Source organism: Zootoca vivipara, chromosome 11 (genome assembly GCF_965207765.1).
Source record: "Zootoca vivipara chromosome 11, rZooViv2.hap1.1, whole genome shotgun sequence".
NCBI lineage: Eukaryota > Metazoa > Chordata > Lepidosauria > Squamata > Lacertidae > Zootoca > Zootoca vivipara.
The window spans coordinates 46,345,907-46,365,948 of NC_142594.1; the positions used below are offsets into that span (position 1 = coordinate 46,345,907).

General features: G+C 40.7%; 1 protein-coding gene and 1 long non-coding RNA gene across 2 annotated transcripts in view; one reads left to right on the plus strand and one right to left on the minus strand.

Annotated features, from left to right (window-relative positions):
- The window catches only part of PTPRN2 (protein tyrosine phosphatase receptor type N2), a 615,253-nt gene that overhangs the window by 577,439 nt on the left and 17,772 nt on the right, over window positions 1-20,042 (plus strand). The window contains exons 18-21 of the mRNA XM_035129839.3: window positions 4,915-5,034; window positions 8,323-8,489; window positions 16,874-16,927; window positions 18,611-18,675. Of these exons, the coding sequence (XP_034985730.2) occupies window positions 4,915-5,034; window positions 8,323-8,489; window positions 16,874-16,927; window positions 18,611-18,675 (406 nt within the window). The remainder of the gene's footprint in view (window positions 1-4,914; window positions 5,035-8,322; window positions 8,490-16,873; window positions 16,928-18,610; window positions 18,676-20,042) is intronic.
- LOC132592868 (uncharacterized) overlaps window positions 19,118-20,042 on the minus strand; it is a 102,359-nt gene continuing 101,434 nt past the window's right edge. Inside the window, exon 3 of the long non-coding RNA XR_009558424.2 lies at window positions 19,118-19,223. This is a non-coding gene — a long non-coding RNA (uncharacterized LOC132592868). The remainder of the gene's footprint in view (window positions 19,224-20,042) is intronic.

Here is a 20,042-nt window from a genome sequence, read left to right on the forward strand (position 1 = left end):
TGTGTTTCAGACTAGGGGGAGGTTCACACAAGAGCAGGATCCCAAATCCTGCCCACTGTTTCATGAACCAAACAAGGGATTCAGCGCTGCTCCTGTTCGTCTTAAGATATTCAAAACTGCTGCTTGTTGGAATTTCAGAATTCCAACACACTTGCAAGGTTTAAAAAGATTTAAGGTGGGCCAAACACAAATCAGCACCCTTTGTCAAAAACAATGCCATAGTTCACCTCCCCCACCCCATAATAGTCTTACTTGGGTCCCTTCCCCAGTCTTCAGTGTGTAGCTGGAAGTGTGGAAGCAGAAAAAAGGTCCTCTTTTTCCTTTCACTTTGCAAACAAGCAAGCAAGCAAGCTCTGGATTGCACCCACCCACGCCTCCATTGCAAAGATCTTTCTGGCACCACCTTAACTGAAGAGAAAACAAACAACAGCAGCCTACAAGGTGGCAGCAAATTTGCTTTTAGTTTTCAGATTTTCCCAAGGTAGAAAACTTTGAATTCACTCAAGGGGGGAGGGTGGAAGTGGGGTGGATTCTGATTGCAAAATAAGGAATACTTAACACCCCAAAAACCAAGTTGCTCCACATCAAAGAGGTGTCATTTGAAGGCCCATGATATCCAGGTACGGTAGCACTTATGCAGGTTGATGGAACCCATTTTTCCATGATCCCCTGTTCTGATTATGAATTCAAGGCTATCTTGAAGCCCACAGTAATAGCAGAACTCTGGAGTAGATCAGCCTTGCAATTGTGAATGGGTTGGACAAGAAGGGAAGTTTATGGGGGAACCAAAATACAACCTGTACCTGTATATCAGTGGGGTTTTACTTAGTGTTGTATTAGATTAGTGCTTGTTAAACCCTGATTTTCATAGTCAAACCAGTGCTCTTTTCCTTATTTCTCTGCAATACTTTAATAGCCAATGTCCATAAAATTGAAATTACGATATCTGGTTGGCCTGAGTTAGGAAACGTAGTTGTGAGTAAACTTGTAATTTACGGGCTAATCCTGATGTTGCTTTTCAGTCCCATGGAAAGCAACAACCATGAGCTGAACATATCCCATATCTTACTATTTTCAGTGTTCCCTAAGATTTTTTTAATGTTGAATTTGAACTGGGGCACCTTTGTGGGAACCTGTCTTGCTAGTTTTGAAAGAGCTTCATAGGCTGCCAGTTTACAAGACCAGTTCAAGATGCAAGTCCTTACCTGGGTGCCAAGTTACTTAGGACTGCACAGGAATCTAGAGGAACCCCTCCTTGATTTCAACCCTCCTAGACGCCCACTTCATCTGCTGAGGTCTTCAATTGGGTGCAGCTATAGTGTCCCACCTGTAGAACTTTCTGCTCCGGAAACTTTGCCCAGGATCAGCTTTGCAATTATTTAGGCACCAGGGTAAAAACAATGAAGTCAACCAGATGGCAAAAAAGGTGCTGAGTAAGCAAAGCTAGGGTGCTTCAGGGAAACCTTTATGGAGGCTACTGAGGAGGGAAGTAGCCCTTCAGAGTGATGTCTCCTAAGTCCTGCCTCCTGGAGAGCTCTGTTCTAATGACAAAGTTTGCATTTTGTGTTTGGTATGAACTTCACGGGGTACTATCAAGTCTCCTGCTGCCTCTCAGACTCGTGTAATTGTAAAGGCGGATCTGCATAGCTGCAGAACGTGTTGGGGGAAGCATCTGTCTGAGGGCATGAGCAAGAGAACTTTTAGCAGTAGGGATGGAGGTTTCTCGGTCCCTTGGGCTTCCACCACTTTCCCTGTTCAGTGGTTGCTTCCCAGAATGATCCAAACTAGGCATCTGCCCATTGTCAGGATCCAGGTCTCCTTTGGTAATAAAGAAGTGCTGGCTCCGGGTTGTGGGCATGAAGCTAGATAAAGATTGAATGTTTGTCATGTCGCAACCTGCATGTAAGCACAAACCCATTCAGAACTGAAGCCCACAGGTGGAATCCAGCGACATCTGTTGGCTTTCCATATATACCAGGCATCCCCAAACTGCGGCCCTCCAGATGTTTTCGCCTACAACTCCCATGATCCCAAGCTAACAGGACCAGTGGTCGGGGAAGATGGGAATTGTAGTCCAAAACATCTGGAGGGGCCAAAGTTTGGGGGTGCCTGATATATACAGCAAGATTTTGAACAAGTGATCCCAGAAGAGTTAGGTGACATATTGCTGTGTGCCTGGATTGGATTCATTTTAAAAGGGAGTTGAGGGAGGTTCTTCTACGTTTGGAGTAGGAGATGGGAATGCGAGATGAATACAAAGAACGTTTAATGCAGATGTTTAGCAGCACATTATATTAGATATCCATCTTTAGTTAATTTGTAGCAGTTAGTCTACCTGGTCAGCCATTACAAATGTTCCACTTGGTCCTTTGAACATATATTCTTACATAAGAATGAGGGCACCACAGAATGGCCTTATTTTGACGCATTTGATTCAGGAAGCAGATGTCAAAGTGATGATAGTGTTTCTATATACATTGGGAACTTCTCAAGGAGCAACATGCTAGAATGGTATATAAGCTAATTAATAAATAAAATAAATGCCAGAATATTATTAGAAGACTAAGACTAAATTGTATTTTTTCCAACATCAATTATATTGCTAATAAAATAATAGCTTAGGGGAAAGGATAGGAGAAAATGCTGGGGAGGTGGGGTTAATGAGGAAATAGTATAGACATCAAAGTGTTAAATATGACTGCAATATCCTAGAATTCCATTGTTGGAATTCAGTTGTGGCGCTGATAGCGTTGGGTGTCATGTACCTCATAACATGACTTGGAAAGAAATATGGTACCCTAGAGTAACTTTGAAATTGTTTGTTGAAATTAACTTTCATTTGGATTTATGCTTAAGGAAATTTTCAGAGATTTGAGTAAGTTCCTCTGTAATGAAATGCTGCTCTCCCTATGTTTTTTCTTTCTTTCTTTTTTTAAGCCCATGGAAAGGGATGCCTCTCTCCCTCTCTCTAAATGAGTGGGCTTTCATAATGTTACACTTGGGTGGCACAAGCAACTGCTGGATGATTAGTTTATGACCTAGATCATTGTGTTTTTATTGCACTCATAAAAACCGTGTTTCTCCTCATTTTCGTAATGGCTTCATTGAGCTTCTGTACCTTCTAAAGGCACATTAAATCGTTATACAGTATGATAGAAGCACAAGCTAGCCTGGCCAATTTGTGGTGGCGGTGTCTTTTATTTATTTTTTATAGTACAGATACGGTTAAAATAAGAGAGACTGACTGTAGAATTCTGTGGAGTGGGTTGTATGAACTAATGTATGAACTAATTGGCAGCATCTTTTAATTCAAGGTTTTGCTGAAATTAATAAAAAAAAAACTCCTAAGGAAATAGAAAAACGACCCTTAGTCGTTATTTGTTGCTTCAGATCCAACATACTATTTTTGCGTTGTTAAGAATTTGTAGCAAGATTATTTATACTCTCTGAATTCAGTGGAACCAGGAAATCGCTTTGGGAATACAGGGTCAGCATAGAAAGTTTTACTCTTTCCAGAGAGACAGAGAGGTTTTACAATAAAAATGTGTAAAAGCAGTCCCTAGCATTACAATATACCTTTGTCTTTGTCTTGATGCTATCCAAAATTTGTATAGAAGACTTTTTTTTTCCTTTCCCTTTTTTTAAAAAAGAGTCATTGTTGTGCAAATAAAGCAAATGAAATTAAGGTAAAAATAAATCCCTGTGCCACAAAGAAGGAAGCTTTTAATTGAATGTAACAACCCTGTGCTTCTTATCTGAATGCCCCCTTTTCTTGTTTACTCCATTTACATTTCAATGCAGTTGCTTATAAATATTTCTGTGAAATAAACGTAACCCTTTGCAGTAAGTCCAATTTCCTTTTCATGAGATAATTTTGTATGCTAATAAAAAGACAATGAAAATTGCATGCAAATATAGCATCAATGTACACCACAATAATGAAGACTTTTCTTGATTATGCAGCTCCATATTAATTCAGATGAGGGTTTTTGTTCAACTACAGGCTGTTTTTTCCAGCTCAGATATACTACCCTAGCTTGTTTTGTTGCTTCTATGAATAACATCTAGCGGACCTTTAATTGAGAGTGTCTTAGATTCTTGTTTGCTTGCTCTGGGGCGACGCTACATTATTAAACAGTTCCACTGTTGAAGATTCCTTGTTATCATATGTTCATGGTGATATCTGTATATTTTGGGAAAATATAGCCCAGAGGGTAGGTTGCATTATATTTTACATGTAGTTCTTGAAACTTTTATGAGTAAAATCTGAAACCTGTAGTGTCAATTTTTACTACCAAGTAGACTCATTGACTTATTGTAGAATGATTCATTTGGGATGGGAGGGAAGAATAAGTATTGTACCAATACCACTCCAGAAGGCAACTGGTTTTTGTTTTTCTGTCTGCTGTTTTTCTAGCATTAATATGACAGCTCAACTGATTATCTTTTAACATGACAGGCATCTAAAAGCAGCAGCATTTCTCTTTGACTTAGCATGACAGATTTTGCTGCTATTTTGTTAATTGCACACATCCATATTGGGTTTGCGTACTGCAACCAAATATGATGCAGCAGACTTTTTACGAAAAGCACTATTGTTTCCTCTGTAAATTGGGAGTGCGAAAGTGAAAAAGAACTGGAGATAATTGTAAAGCAAGGCATAGAATTTATTTTAAAAGTATTTGGAGGAATTCTTTGGAGATTCTTTAATATTTCATGTGAACATGCAAAATATGACGCTAAGTTTATTCAGAGATTTGGAAGCAGCTGCAGAGAAAAAGTGTCTAATGAAAATGAAATACATTTCCTGTGAATGGAATAAATTTCGATTGTGTGTCTGAGTGCCGTAATTATACATGTCATGCAGTAATTAGGCAGTCACAGTGTGGCCACGGTGTCTTTCTTTGTGTGCAGATGGTCTGGGAAAACGGCTGTGTCGTTATTGTCATGCTGGCGCCCCTTGCTGAAAACGGAGTCAAACAGTGCTACCACTATTGGCCAGACGAAGGGTCAAACCTCTACCATATCTACGAGGTACTTAAACAAAATATCTGCTTGTAAACCTGACAGTAAGTGTGTGGATTGATTTCATACAGAGGAAAATATTGCTTAATGGGATTTGACCTGCAAACTGAGCTGAGGTCTACCATAAAATGCAATCTTGTGGTTCTTGAATCATTTCAGCTTCATTGAAAATTCTATGCATATCTTGATAGAATGGTTAGCAGGAAAGCAATTCTGTGCAGATTCTAAATATATACATGACCAAAGAGGTTGGAAAATTAGAATGCGCTCTCTCTCACACTCACTCACACACACACACAGGCGCACACATGTTTAAAATACAAATAAGGGGGAAATTAAAATGTATACATTATAAGAAAATATTGTGCCTATAAATATTTAACAGCAGCTGTAGGCTCCACACCCTTTCAAAAGGCCTACCTATGATTTTGATAATTAAGCTAATTTTTTGTTTAGCATTTTTTTCAATTCAGAACTGTAGATGTACATAGCTGCGACACCCCAAATAGCAGAATGCACTGAGGGGGGCTGCAGAAATCTGGTCTATCTTGCTATAAGACCAGGCATTGTGACTCCGCTATAAAAGCTTACTACCGGTAAATAATATAGGCTGCCAAGTCCTGAGTGAAATCTATGTCAACCATAATTCCTAACAGATAGTGCATAGGAGGTAAACCTCCACCATCTTTCTCATTGTATTCACTTGAGAACAACAGATAAAAAAATGTATTAGGGATTAAATTTTAGCTTTGCAAAAATGTGTACATTACGACAAATTGACCAATAATGAGCTGCTGAAAACCAGATACATTTATACATCAGTGGGGCTTCCCTCTGGACCCAAATAGGTACCTTTTAAAGTTTCCATCCTGACCACTACTTTGTTACAGGCAGGGCCTCTGCAACTGTTGTTTCTATTAAAACAGATATGGGGAACCTATAACCCTCCAGATGTTCAACTCCCATGGGCTCTGGCCAGAATGCCTAATGGTCAGGGCTGGATAGAAGCAACATCTGCAGGGCCATGTTAAGTCAGTTAAAGCAAAATTTGTTCCCTGTGTGTAAAATTGTCTCGCCAGGTTATACTATACAGAAATACTTTGAATAAGCAATGACTAATGGCAACACTTCTTGAACAAATATAGCCTCACTCTGCTTTGTATCTACAGATTCCAGCTTGATTCCATGCATGAGCCAAACAGCCATAGTTGTTGACTTCTACATGCATGGGGGAAAGAGTTTATTATACCCAATTGGCGGGGGGGGGGGAGAAGGAATTCAGTGGGGACTGGTAGGGCAGACCTCTTTTTGTGTGTCTCCAATCGTCAGAAAGCAGTGGTCACAGTGGATAGAGATGTTTAAGGAATTACCTATTTGCAAATGCAAACTTAACTCGAATAGCACCTCCTGTATGTTGAGGTGTGGATTCTAATGCCATTATCCTTTGCATTTCACCCTACTCCAAATTTTGCAATGCAGTTCTTTGCTTTTTAAAAAAACCCTCCTCAAAATACATTTTAAACTCTGTATTTTAGGATAAAATGGAAAAAAATGTGTGCATAGTGTTAAAATAAAGGCTATAAATTAGTAATTTGCATTTATGGTTTGTTTTTAAAATGCCTATCTGTGCAGAAAGGGGGCATGAATACATGCAGAACAGAAATTGATTGAACCAACCATGCTTAAGTATGGATAGTGAATCTGTTTCTCTAGGCCAGGCATAGGCAACCTTGGCTCTCCAGATGTTTTGGAACTACAACTCCCATGATCCCTGACCACTGGCCCTGTTAGCTAGGGATCATGGGAGTTGTAGTTCCGAAACATCTGGGGAGCCAAGGTTGCCTATGCCTGCTCTAGGCATTATCTGTGTCTGCTTCTAGGTGTGAAGGGCCATCTGCATCTCCTACAACACATGTGTGTGTTTCTCTCACTTTCAGAACTTTGTTTGGTGCAGGATCAGCTCTTATTCTGCTTAATGTTAAAGAAGGATAAAGAAGCAAAGATATATATTCGCCTAAGTTAGGTTGAATTACTGGTGATCGTATTAAAACAACTTAAGAGTTTTTGGATTTAAGCAGAATTAATAGGCTTAAATCAAATCCTATTTGTAAATGGAATGAACCAATCACCATGCCGGTGCATAGCAATCCTGTTCTGGTATCACAGGGGCCTTATTCTGCATTGGGACACACAATGGTACCTTGGTTTACAACCATAATGCGTTCCAGAGGTCCGTTTTTAAACCAAAACGGGTTGTAACCCAAGGCGTGCTTTCCCAATAGGGCCTCCCCCCCAAAAATTGTTTGTAATCCAAAAAAAATGGGTTGTAATCCAAAAAAAGGTTGCAAACCGGGACACACACTTCTGGGTTTGACATGTTTGTAATACGAAATGTATGCAAACCAAGATGTATGCAAACCAAGGTACCACTGTATTTAAAACTGCTATGCTGTGCCTAACCACTGGTCCATGTAGTTTAGTATTGTGTACTCTCCAAAGCTTCAAGGTGTCTCTAGGGTTGACTCCAGAGCCTTAATGAAAAGCATATCCCTTACCACTGACAATACTAGGTCCATCCAGCACAAATGTTTAGGCATGAAATACAAAACGCTTTTCTAAGTTAATAAGACCAACCGGCTATTCCTCAAATAACTCGAGCCACATTACTTCTCTGTGACCAAACAGCAGGGGCAGTCTAGCCCATTTCAGTGCGTGTTGCAAAACCGGAAAGTTTTTGATCTGTGTCCCCAACCCCCTACTGAAGCCTTGCTTACCTGGGTCAGTGGGTCACACAGTGATGACTTCTAGGCTCCAGAGAGATCTTACAAGAGCCCCATGGGATCCTGTGAGAGTTTCATGAGATTTCATGGGACTCTTGTGAGAAGCTCCTCTTCCTTGCTTCTCTGGTGGCAGCACCCACGTTATTGTGTTGTTTGTGATAATTGGGTTTTTTATTGTGTTTATTGCTAGTTTAATAGTATAGGCTATTTTACGTGGGCTTTTTTTGCTTGGAAAAGTGGCATTTAAGTTCATAGAACTTTTCCCATCAGAGCAGATTGTCAAAAATATGTATTTGAGTTAAAAGGAAGTAAATCTCAAGTAATAAGCAAAATAAGAATTATTCCTAAATAAGCCCACTCCAACAAGGCACATGTTTTCTGTCCAAAAGAGAATATTTTGAAATGTCAGATATTAATAGATCATGGTGTGTGTGTGTGGGTGGGTGGGTGGGTGGGTGTGGGTGTGTTTGCTGTATTCCATATTTAATTCACTTTTATATTTTTCATGCAATGGCAGGTAAATCTGGTCTCAGAGCACATCTGGTGTGAAGATTTCCTTGTGAGAAGTTTCTACTTGAAAAACCTACAAACCAATGAGACTCGAACCGTGACACAGTTCCATTTCCTTACGTGGCATGATCAGAAAGTGCCCACTTCCACAAGGTCCCTTCTGGATTTTCGCAGGTACAACACAAAGAGTGAATAGTTTTAAGTTAGGTGCATAGCGGCTGGTGTGTCAGACATGCTTCTGGGACTGTTTCTGAGTGCCACCTAAAATTCCATCAAAAGTTGTTCCTAAGGAAACTCGGATATATGATCCCTCCCCCATTTCTTTCTAAATTTAATAGCTGCCCATAGTTTCACATTTTTAAAAACTGCCATGCAGAAGAAATAATCCCACTTAAGAACCCAGTCGGGAACCAATGAATGATCCTAAACCAGTGGATACTTTGAATGCTATGTTAGCCATGGAGTTGTCGGCAGATGTAGTGGCGCAAATGGATTCTGTGTGTAAGTAAATAATGGCACACTGTATTTTTAGCACCATGATCAGTGTGCTAACTTGGAATCTAGAGCAGCGATTTTATCTATGCATAAGGTGTTTGTTTGCATTATATGCAGTGGTCACAGTAGGGAAACTTTGCCTGCACAGCCGGGCGTGCCGGTACATGTGTCTGCCTCCAGGTGCAGTTCATCCATGGAGCCCTTTTGCTAAAGTCATGCCAATGTGTCAAGGTAATGTCACCATGCCCTGCTTGGGGTATCAAGTGAAATGGGCCCTCACTGCATGAATTAGAACAGGGTTAAATATGAAGATTAAAGATGCCAGGGAAAACATCTCATAGGAGAAGCATCTTAAGGTGGGTACTAAACTGGCTGCTTCTTGTGGCTTGAGAAGCCATGAGGTGTGCTAGTCCACTTAACCCTCTCCATCCCAGACCTCCTAGAGTTAGGAGTGCCGTTTCCAGGCTACCGTGTGTACTGAAAACATTTTTGGTCACTTTCACAGTTGTTTCGTAACAAGAACCTGCTGCCTAGTTTTGGGTAGTGGCCTGGTATTGCTTTTTATATTCCAACTGTCTAGGTAGCTTCTGAAATTCCACATTGTTTCTGAGGACTATCCCTCCTCGCATTTTGAAGGTATGCTAAGATGTTGTTTAGCAGAGTTCATTGACAGTCTCACACTAGTTCATCGGAATGTGCAAATCGCAGTACAGCTTATACGAAAGTCCTTCCATGTAATGCTACTCTTGATGATTTAAATACCATTGTTGAGTCCTCTGAACTTGCACTTTACAAATAAATGCTCTTAGGAGGCATGTCGTAAATATGCGCACTGGCACATTTAAAAGAGGGAGTGGTCTATGTGGCTTACAGATGCATTTTGAAAAGTTTTGCACATGTTGATTTCTGTTTGCAGGCTACATAAAGACCTATGGACTTAGTTGCTTTTAAATTAGTGGGATTTGTCATGACCTAGGTATGAATAACTTAATCTGAATCCCACCCACAGATTTTCAGGTTTCTGCATTGTTTAAGTACCAGTGCTGCAGTTCTACATACCCAGGTTTTGCTTACTTCAACTAAAAAAAAAAAATCAGAACACCAGCATTGGTAGACAGCAAGAATTTCTTCTTGCTGCAGTCACCAAGGGGTAAAGGTTTTCAAGCCCGTTTTCAATGCTCCATCAAGTGCAAAAGGCCACAGGAGTAGAGGTTGGAGTGATTGAGTTAGAAGCCAGCTGGTTTAAAAAATAAAATAAAATGAAAATGTAATCTATATGTAGTGGAGGTGCTTTTCAGGTAAAGGTTTAAAAGCTATTCACAGTTTGTTTGCTTTTAGATAGAATCAATCTTATATATTTTAAGGGAAACAAAATCCTCCATGCTCTTTTTAAAGGGAACATAAGTATATTGACAATCTTAATTACCTTACAACTGAAGCAATTTAAGATCAGCCAGAGCAATAAATACTCTGCCTCCCTTGATCTTGAAATTTAATGTTTCACACTTTCATTAAAAAAAGTACCTCTTGCTTAGCTTCTTTCCTTTTTTTGCAACTACAGATACTCAGATAAAGTCTTACTAAGTGTTACCATCCTTTTAATGCTTTGACACACACCCAACATGTTTATATACAAATATATATTTTATAAATGTATGTAATATTTATATGCTTACATAGGTATGTATGTATAGATGCAAATATAAACAACTAAGAAAATATCACCAAGAAAAATTGGATCCCCCCCCCAAAAAAAAGCTTGTCCCAGAGCCTCTGAAATATATGTGCATTTTTCACTCCTGGAAGCAAATTTTGTGAAATTCTGAAAACAACAAGCTTGCATTCTTTTGTTCCTCTATATTAGACAGTGTTTCAGATTGTATTGTGTTGAATAGGTGAATTAAAATATTGTGAAATCTAGTATCAATTGGTGAATGAAGGCAGATTTTTCTTCCCTCCATAATCTTAAAATAGCCATGCAGAATGCAGTGCTTGATAAATGAAACTTCTCCTGAAAACACTGGTCAGTTTAAATGGTTATAGAAACCTAATTTTATTTTGAACAATAGACCAATCGTTTAAACTCTGGACTAGCTTGTTAGTCATGCACTGATAATGTGTAATTAAATATTCTTTGAGCCCAGAGGGAGCACATTTACACTTTAAAGAGACACTGCTAAGCTAAAAGATAATTAGCATCACATGTGAGGGCTTTGCTTAAAATATATATTATGCTATCACTGCTTGCTGTGTGCAATGGCATTTACTAACACTGCTCACTTTAAAAATGGTCAAATTCTTATTTTGCCAGCTAATTAGCGGTTGCCAGTGTCATTTTTGTGATGTTGCAGCTAGTAATATAAGCCCAGTTGCATAGTCACAAAAGTGATCATTGGAAACTGTGACTCTGCTGCAGGGACAATATGGGAAACCCCTTTTCTGAGCTTCTAACGACCTCTGACCTTTGCTTGCTGATGGTTTGCATGGTGATTTCTTTTTCACTCAATGAACCAAGGGTTGGTTTGTATTACTAATCATTCTTTCCTATTTAATTCTTCCTCCTCTCCTCCTCCTCCTCCTCCTCTTCCTCCCTCTTGAAGTGTGCGTGCGTGTAAATGTATATATTTATATGTGTATGTATGTACTTTATTTGGTTCCTGGTAGTTCCTGGGTCCAGGATTCAGGTGTTTAACCTGTTCCTTGCGGGGTTGTACTCCCTCTGAGGGAATAGCTTTTTAGTTTCGGGGTACTCCTGGATTCCAACTTGTCACTAGAGTCTCAAGCGGCTTCTATGGCTAGGAGGACTTATGCCAAGCTTAGGTTGGTTTGCCAGCTCTGGCCATTCCTGGATCAGGATAACGTTGCCTCCCACCTGGACTACTGTAATGTATTCTATGGGGGGCTGCTCTTGAAGATGTTGCGGAGAATGCAGCTAGTGTAGAATGTGGCTGCTAGGTTGGTAAGTTTGGACATCCCAATGGATCATGTGTCACTGGACCTTAGAGAACAACACTGGCTGCCAGTGGGTTACTGGGCCCAATTTAAGGTATTAGTACTAGCATATAAGGCCTTAAATGGCTTGGGACTCAATTACGCAAAGGAGTACATTCTCCAATATCAACCAACTTGAACCCTACGATGGTGCCGCCATCACAGGCTGCCCAGTAGGCAATTACCAATGACAGCGCCTTCTCAGTGGTGGTCCCATTTATGGAATAGTTGCCCTAGTGAAGTCTGTCAGTTTCCCTCACTATTAACTTTTAGGAGAAATTTAGAAACATTCCTATTTACCCAGGTGTTTAATGGTTGAGAGTTCTATCCCTGGCAAACCTGAAATAATTAGTTTGACAGTAGGTGATCGCTTTTAGATGTTTTAACGGTTTTTAGAAGTTTTAATTGTATCATTTTAGTATTGCCATGTTTGCCACCCTGGGCTCCTTGAGGAAGGTGCAGCATATAAACTTAATAATAAATAAATATTAAAACACCCAGAACCTTCCTTTATCCAAAAAGGTTTTTACTGAGCTTGAAAGGACTAAACTTTGAATGAAACCATGTATATATCTCAATGTTCCAAAGCTATTTCTCAGCAAAGTTTGTTTTGAAATAATTATTTTCAAATGCCTTCTGAAATATGGAATATGATTCAGGTGTTCATAAAAAAAAGACAAATTATGCTAAGTTGCCAATATGATCATCTATAGGTAAGTGGCCATGCAGATTTTTAATGGGCATATGTGGAAAACAGAAATATGAAAATAAATGTCTTAACACTTCTAGCTATTCCTCAGAGTTGATTAACGCTTCACATGCCCCTGTGACGAGCCTGCTGTTGGCTGCTGAAAAGTGTGAAGGGTGGGATGCAATATCCCTAAACACACAGGGACAGGTCCACCAGGGAGCCGCAGTGCTAGCATGTGTTCATCTGTGTTTTGAGAGGCACATCTCTCAGTCACACAGCAAACACTAACATACCTGCCATACCAATAAAGTGCAAATTGGCTTTTGCTGTGCATTCAGGAGACAACCGTTAATGAGCTGCTGGTCGTGTATTTCTATCCCAAGGCCTTTTTCCCAAGTCCAAGACTATGCTATTTCAGCATAATGATAATAATGAAAGTATTACCCTTTGTTGTTGTTGTTTAGTCGTTTCTGACTCTTTGTGACCCCATGGACCAGAGCACACCAGGCACTCCTGTCTTCCACTGCCTCCCGCAGTTTGGTCAGACTCGTGTTGGTAGCTTCGAGAACACTGTTCAACCATCTCGTCCTCTGTTGTCCCCTTCTCCTTGTGCCCTTAGAAAAGGATAAAATGTTAAAGCCTTTGGCTCTAATTGATCATGCTACCTTGATTTCAAACCAGTGTCTGATATCCCCATTCTTTAGGATGAGAACTCAACCATTCACTCTGCGACAATTGTACCATTTGATCCAGCACTTAATGTTGCAAGAATGCACACCATTGCAAATATAATTCTGCCCGTTAATGCCGCCATACTGTCATGGTTGCATTGGTGGCTGGTGGCCAGTGGGACTGGTGGGGTCAGAAGGCAGAGAGAGGCAGAGGCAGAGCCAAGAACAAGCAGAGCCAACTAATGCTGGTTTTGTCCCCATCCTCCTCCTCCCTGCTGATTTCTACCAGGGCATTGTGGAAATAATGAGGAGGAAGCTCACAGGCAGTGCCCACCCCTTGGACTGCTTGTAAGTAATGAATGCCAGGCAGGTCTCAGCCAACTGAAGGTAGATTAAGGTTGGTGGGACATTGCCCCATTCACCCAAACAGACCAACTCTACCACATGGTTGGGGAGTAGGTGGCACTGTGGTCTAAACCACTGAACCTCTTGGGCTTGCTGATCGGAAGGTCAACAGTTCGAATCCCCGCGACGGGGTGAGCTCCCGTCCCAACTTCTGCCAACCGAGAGCACACCAGTGCAAGTAGATACAGTGGTACCTTGGTTTATGAACTTAATCCATTCCAGAAGTCTGTTCTTAAACCAAAACTGTTCTTAAACCGAGGTGCACTTTCCCTAATGAGGCCTCCTGCCGCCAGTGCCCTTCCACTGTTAGGATTCCGTTCTTAGACAGAGGTAAAGTTCTCAAACCAAGACACTATTTCCGGTTTTCCAGAGTTTGTAAACCAAATCGTTCTTAAACCAGACTGTTCTTAAACCAAGGCACCACTGTAAATAGGTAATGCTGTAGGGGGAAGGCAAATGGCGTTTCCATGCACTCTGACTTCCGTCACGGTGTTCCGTTGTGCCAGAAGCCATTTAGTCATGCTGGCCACATGACCCGGAAAGCTGTCTGCGGACAAACTGCAGCTCCCTCGGCCTGAAAGTTAGATGAGCGCCACACCCCATGGTCGCCTTTGACTGGACTTAGGCATTTTAGTGCCTCAACCACAATCCAGGGGTCCTTTACCTTTTTACCTTACCACATGGTGGGCAGTTGGGAGTACACCTCAGGTTCACAACTCCTCCATTTTAAATGAAAATGGCCTGGCCTTCCATTATGGATATAGTGCTTTTGCTAACTTTGCTATAGTAAGCCTCAAACTATGGTCAAAGTGGGTTTGTGAACATTTGTTTGGGCTGAGTAGAGTAATTGGGCGGCGGCGGGGGGGGATGCACTAGCTCCACTCCCTCATTGCCATTCTAAATTACCATGAACTGGAGGATAGCTGTGCAAAGAAGGAATTCTTTGGTATTTAGAACCCTGGAAAAACCAAAAGTTCCTCACTTTACCATGATGGAGGGCAGGGCCCAGACGAATCCCTCACATGATTATGCCTGAAGGGCAATCCGTACTCAAAATGTCAGTGTACCTGCCATGCTGACCCAGCTATCTGTGAAACCAAAGGGAAGAGGAATGTCGGCATGAGATGGGAGGAGGAGGAGGAACCCACAGACCATTCCTGCTAATCAAACCACAGTTTGGTGATGTGACCATGTTGAGGTCTGCACTGAAACAATACTACAAGAATGATGACCCTTGTTGAGAGGCAGCCCTAGTGTGTAAATGGAAAAGGCGAAAGCTGAAGAGCCAAGTTGGGTGCACTAATAGGCTTGGGAATCCCGAGCGGATTTGGGATTTTTCCTTTTGAGCGGCAGATCCCTTTGCAATATCACAAACTGCTTTTGGAAGACACTTCAATTTTGAAAGCAGCTTGGCATGTGGCAGCAGGATGACTTTTTGAGAAACAAAAGCTCAAAGTCCCTTTGGGCACATTGGAACTAATTTTGTGGTCCTTTGGATTTAAGCCATAGTCTGGATATGCTTTGCCTAAAGACTCCACTGCTTCAAAAATCTATTTCTGTGGCATGTTTTGAAGATTTTTATTTCTAGTAAGCCCCCAATTGCACTTTGCAGAACAACCGGGGTTTTTTTTTAGTTTCAATGGGCTTTCTTTAAAACCCAACTCACACAAAAATACCCTGCAGAACTCAGATTATTATATTAAATTTCAAATCTGTATACCACGCTTCATCTGAGGTTCTCAGGGCTGTTCACAGCATAAAATATAGAATAAAACCATAAAGTACATATTAAAAACAAAAACAAACAATAACCACCCACACCATAGACACATTTAAGCAGGATCTGTGGGCTGCTGGGTTTCAATTTTAGATGAAATACTTATTTCCCATTTTAAATCTATCTGTGATAGTTGTAAAGGACTTTAATATGACGCAGTAAAGCTGCTCTTATGCCCATCCTTGCATCAAGTTTGTAAGATAGATAACTAACATTCCCATTTTACAGATGGGAATTAAACCTGAGGCACTAAAATGCCCAAGGCAACTTTGTGACGTGAGGAAAAATAGGTTTAACTGGATTCTATTTCTCTGAAAAAACAGAACAATGAATGCCTCAATGGTCTCCAACGGTCCCCCCCCCCCCCACCGCCCTGCTCTTTCAGGAATACAGCTTCTACATTTCATTTCTAAATACTTTGAAACTAAAAGACATCAATTTCAGTGAAAATGTGGAAGAGCAGTGCGGTGCAGATTAATTGCAAGATTTAACATAAGAGGACCAAATTTATTTGTACTCTTCTATAAATGGCATGAACAGCAAGAAACCAGGGTGAACAATGCTGCTAAAACAATCTTACGTTGATGTTTTATAAACGAGGCCACTGATAGCATTTTCCCCCCATTGATTCTTTGCTGAAAAACAGGATATTTCGGTCTTATCTCATGTTGTTTTAGTATGTGGGAGTTCCTGAGGAGCAGAAAGATGTGCCCAAATTGGACTGCGGTTTGGGGGGGGGGGCGTTTGCAGATTCTGCATGTATGTGAAATCATATGCATCTCCTATCAAGCATTTAGCACTGTACACGCAGTCCTTTTTCAAATATTAACTCCTACTAATCAGAAGCGGGGGGGGGGCTTTACTTCATTTCCCCTTTCCTGCCAAACAGCTGGTTGGTGAGGTTTTAGCTTTTGAAAAAAGTGCTCTTTAAATGGAATATGTATTCTATCAACTGTAGATTTTACATTCATTTGTATTACAGATGTGTGAAATATATTTCTTTAAAAGCGTTTTACTGTTATGTGTGAAAATTCTGTTTCTTTTGACTCAAGAATTCAAGAAGACATGTATGTACAGGAGCTTCCATTTGCAATAGCCCACTGTGTTAGCACGAAATGTTTACATGGTGTAGCATATAACTAATATGTCTGTATTGTAGCACTTCAATGTGATTTGGGCTTGGCTTTGCATACAGGCACTGAGCAGCGACAATCTTGTTTGATAGCTAGACTGGCAGTTTCGAAGGTTGCTATTCTCTATGTAGGTTAATCTATGTCAGTGTCCACTAAAAATGTGCCCCAATGGCTATTTTATAGGAGGAATGATTAGAGAATTGCACCCATTGCCCTAACAATTTCATTAAGCCTTTAACTGGGAAAACGGATTGGAAGATCATAGCCTAGGTTGAGCTGCTTTTAATATGCCAAGCCATCTTTTTGGGGGGGGGTGTAAAATGTGGAAGATACTTTATTTTGGAATGCTTCAGGAAGTAATATATTTATCAATGTCTATATTTGTTTTATTACAGAAAAGTAAACAAGTGCTACAGGGGTCGTTCTTGTCCGGTAATTGTTCATTGCAGGCAAGTACCATTTTCAACCCACCCTCAAAAGAGGCTCACAAGGACATTGCATGGACTGAACAAAATATGCAAGTGATTCTGTAGCTTGATTTGCCGAATGAGCAAAAGCTGTTCCTTATTGTTCTGCCCCCAAAAAACATTTGTATTTGCTGATGAGGAGAGTCTCTAGTAAATGGGAAGATTCATCACACTTCAGATTTCATCATGAAAATATGAAAGTTGCTTAAGCCTATCAGAAATAAGCAGTGGGGTCTCAATACCACCTCAGCACCAATTCTTCCTTCTCTCTCTGACCTACAACTGTACAGTGCACACAAGCACCAAACAGCACTATCACATACCTGCTTAGAAGTAAGTTGCATCAAGTTCAATGGGGTTTTACTCCCAGGTAAATCAGTGTAGGATCGTAGTCTCGCCCTCTCTGCATCTGTAAATAAATAGACCCTGTTACTTGCAGCTCATTGAACATTTATTTCAAAAGCCTTCAAACATTAATTTCCCCAGTATCACATGTTACTGCTTTGAGAGAAATTTCATTATACACTTTAGGCATGGATGCCATACTTTGTTCAGTTAAGGACTGGTGTGGTGTGGGAGACTCAGAACTGGGGGATCCAAGTTGCCTTTATTTGGTACATGGCTGCGTGTGTTTTTCCCTCCGTGGTCATAATGCCACAAGCTAATAGGAAGGGAAGAGGTTTGAGACTAAGAAACTCCTGAACAGAATAGACTTCCAAGAAGCATATTGCTTCCAAATAAGAGAGTTCATAGATTGTGGTTTATAACCAGAAAACCCTGCCAGTTTCGAGGCTCCGTTGCGTAAAACTCAGGGAACTGTGCCATTTTCAAGACTCTAGTAGACTTCTGAATTTGCCTGGACTGGCACAGTTTATTTTGCTATAATTGGGAAGAAACACATGCCTTCTAATTTTTACATATATTACGATATCCTTGTCAAATAATCATTTTTTAAAAAATAAACTCAGTTATTTCTAGTCCAGTGCCTAGTGTCAAAACGTTAAATATGTGGTTAAAAACCTGATCTAGTAAATTGTACTTTTAAATTAGAATGCATTCAAAACTACAGTAACATCACTGTTTTCTCCCCACACTCCTCCAGTGATATATCTTCAAATGATATATCTCCCTCCCCCTTTCTCTCCCCCCCCCTCCATCAAGCATAGTCACAAAAATGGCACCTTAAAAACTGAGGGAAAGGGCAAGAAAAATTGATTGCTTAGAATCTTAATTTTGTATACAGTACTGGCAACATCTATGAAAACTAACACCTTTCCAGTTAGAAGCTGGTTTCTGACAGCAAATGGAAACTGCTTTCAGATTAGGGATCTTGACATCTTCACATGGATCACTCCGAAGTCTCCAAAATTACCATGTGTGTTCCAAGGACGTCTTTCCAAAATACTGTAAGCAAGTATTTTCCCTTAAGGAAAACCCAAATTCACCTTGCAGAATTGTAGAGTTTACCCAAATAATAATATAACAGCTGCCATGCTTGTGAGGACAGTTTGTTAAAGAAAGCTTCACTAACATATATCATCTTTCCACCTCAATGCAGCCCTTTATGCTACTATACTTCCAGCATCGCATCTCTGTCGGGGTTTTAAGCATGTTGAATTGATCATGGGTTGTTGTTGTTTTTTCCCCTCTCCTCCTTCTCTGTAGTGATGGTGCGGGAAGAAGTGGAACCTACATCCTAATTGACATGGTTCTCAATAAAATGGCCAAAGGTGAGAATCAAAAGTGCTGTCGCTTTTTGAGTTCTGAGATGTGGTGGCGTTGTCATGGCAACGCAGGCGCAATATTCGCAAAAAGGGCCTCAGATAGATTAGAGGCAAATTTTGCCCTCGCCTGAATGTTCTTGGGGCTTTTTTATTTTGTTTCTCCAATGTCCACAGTGATTAAAAATGAAACAAAATTTCAACCACTTGAGCTCTATATGAATGAATCTCACACGTATGTGGTTGGATTTGTACTTTCACAAATTTACATAACTTTTATTGGCAATAAATGTTATGAAATATGCAGTAAGTATTTATTTAGTTTTGCCCTACATTCACTCTCCATGTAGTATGCAGCAGTTGACATTCACCTGACCATAATTTGTGTTCGAAGGCTTCTCTTGCTTTGAAGACGACAGAAAACTGAAATAAGCAAGTAGAATATTTTTACCTTTTTGAAATATTTCTCTTTATTTTCCTTTCCTCTTGTTCAGTAGGGAAGTTTCCACAATATTCCGGTGAAGCTGCAGAACCCATCAAATAGACCACGGGAGTTTCTGTTACATTAAGCAATATAACATTATTTTCTGGCCTTTCTCCTGCTCTTTAACATCAACCACCACCCCTCCCTCCTCAAGCCCAAAGTGAGACCAGGCTGGTGGCCACTGTTTACAGGACCTCTTATCATTGTGAGACTTTTGTGGATGAACCCTGAGTGAGAACCTGGAGGCTGAGAGGAAGGGTGTGTCAAAGGAAATCTCTCTCTCTCTCTCTCTCTCTCTCTCTCTCTCACACACACACACACACACACACACACACACTGTACTAGTGCAGGCATAGGCAAACTCGGCCCTCCAGATGTTTTGGGACTACAATTCCCATCATCCCTAGCTAACAGGGCCAGTGGTCAGGGGTGATGGGAATTGTAGTCCCAAAACATCTGGAGGGCTGAGCTTGACTATGCCTGTGCTAGTGAAGTTTTTCTCACTACTTACTCTTAAGCTGGGAAAATATTTACTTGCTTATTTTTTACATGTCATGCTTCTGTTAGACATGGGATCAGGACCAGCCTAGCAGGGAGGAATGTTCAGCATTCTTCATGTCTTGTTTGCTTCACGCTTACTCAGCAGTTAGCACCCTGAAGCCAAATCCAGTCTGCTGGGCCATGTCATCAGGTGCCCCTCCCAATGAGAGGTGGAGCTCCATAACATCTCTGGTAGTAGGATTTGACCCCAGGCTGGTTGTAGGGGCAGGATGGAACCTTGCTCCTTCACCCCCTCCCCTTCTCACAATGGTTTTCCAGTAGAATGGAAATGGAATACTGTCCAGGTAGTATATGCATAACCATTTAAAAACACTTCCAGGACAAGTTGCAC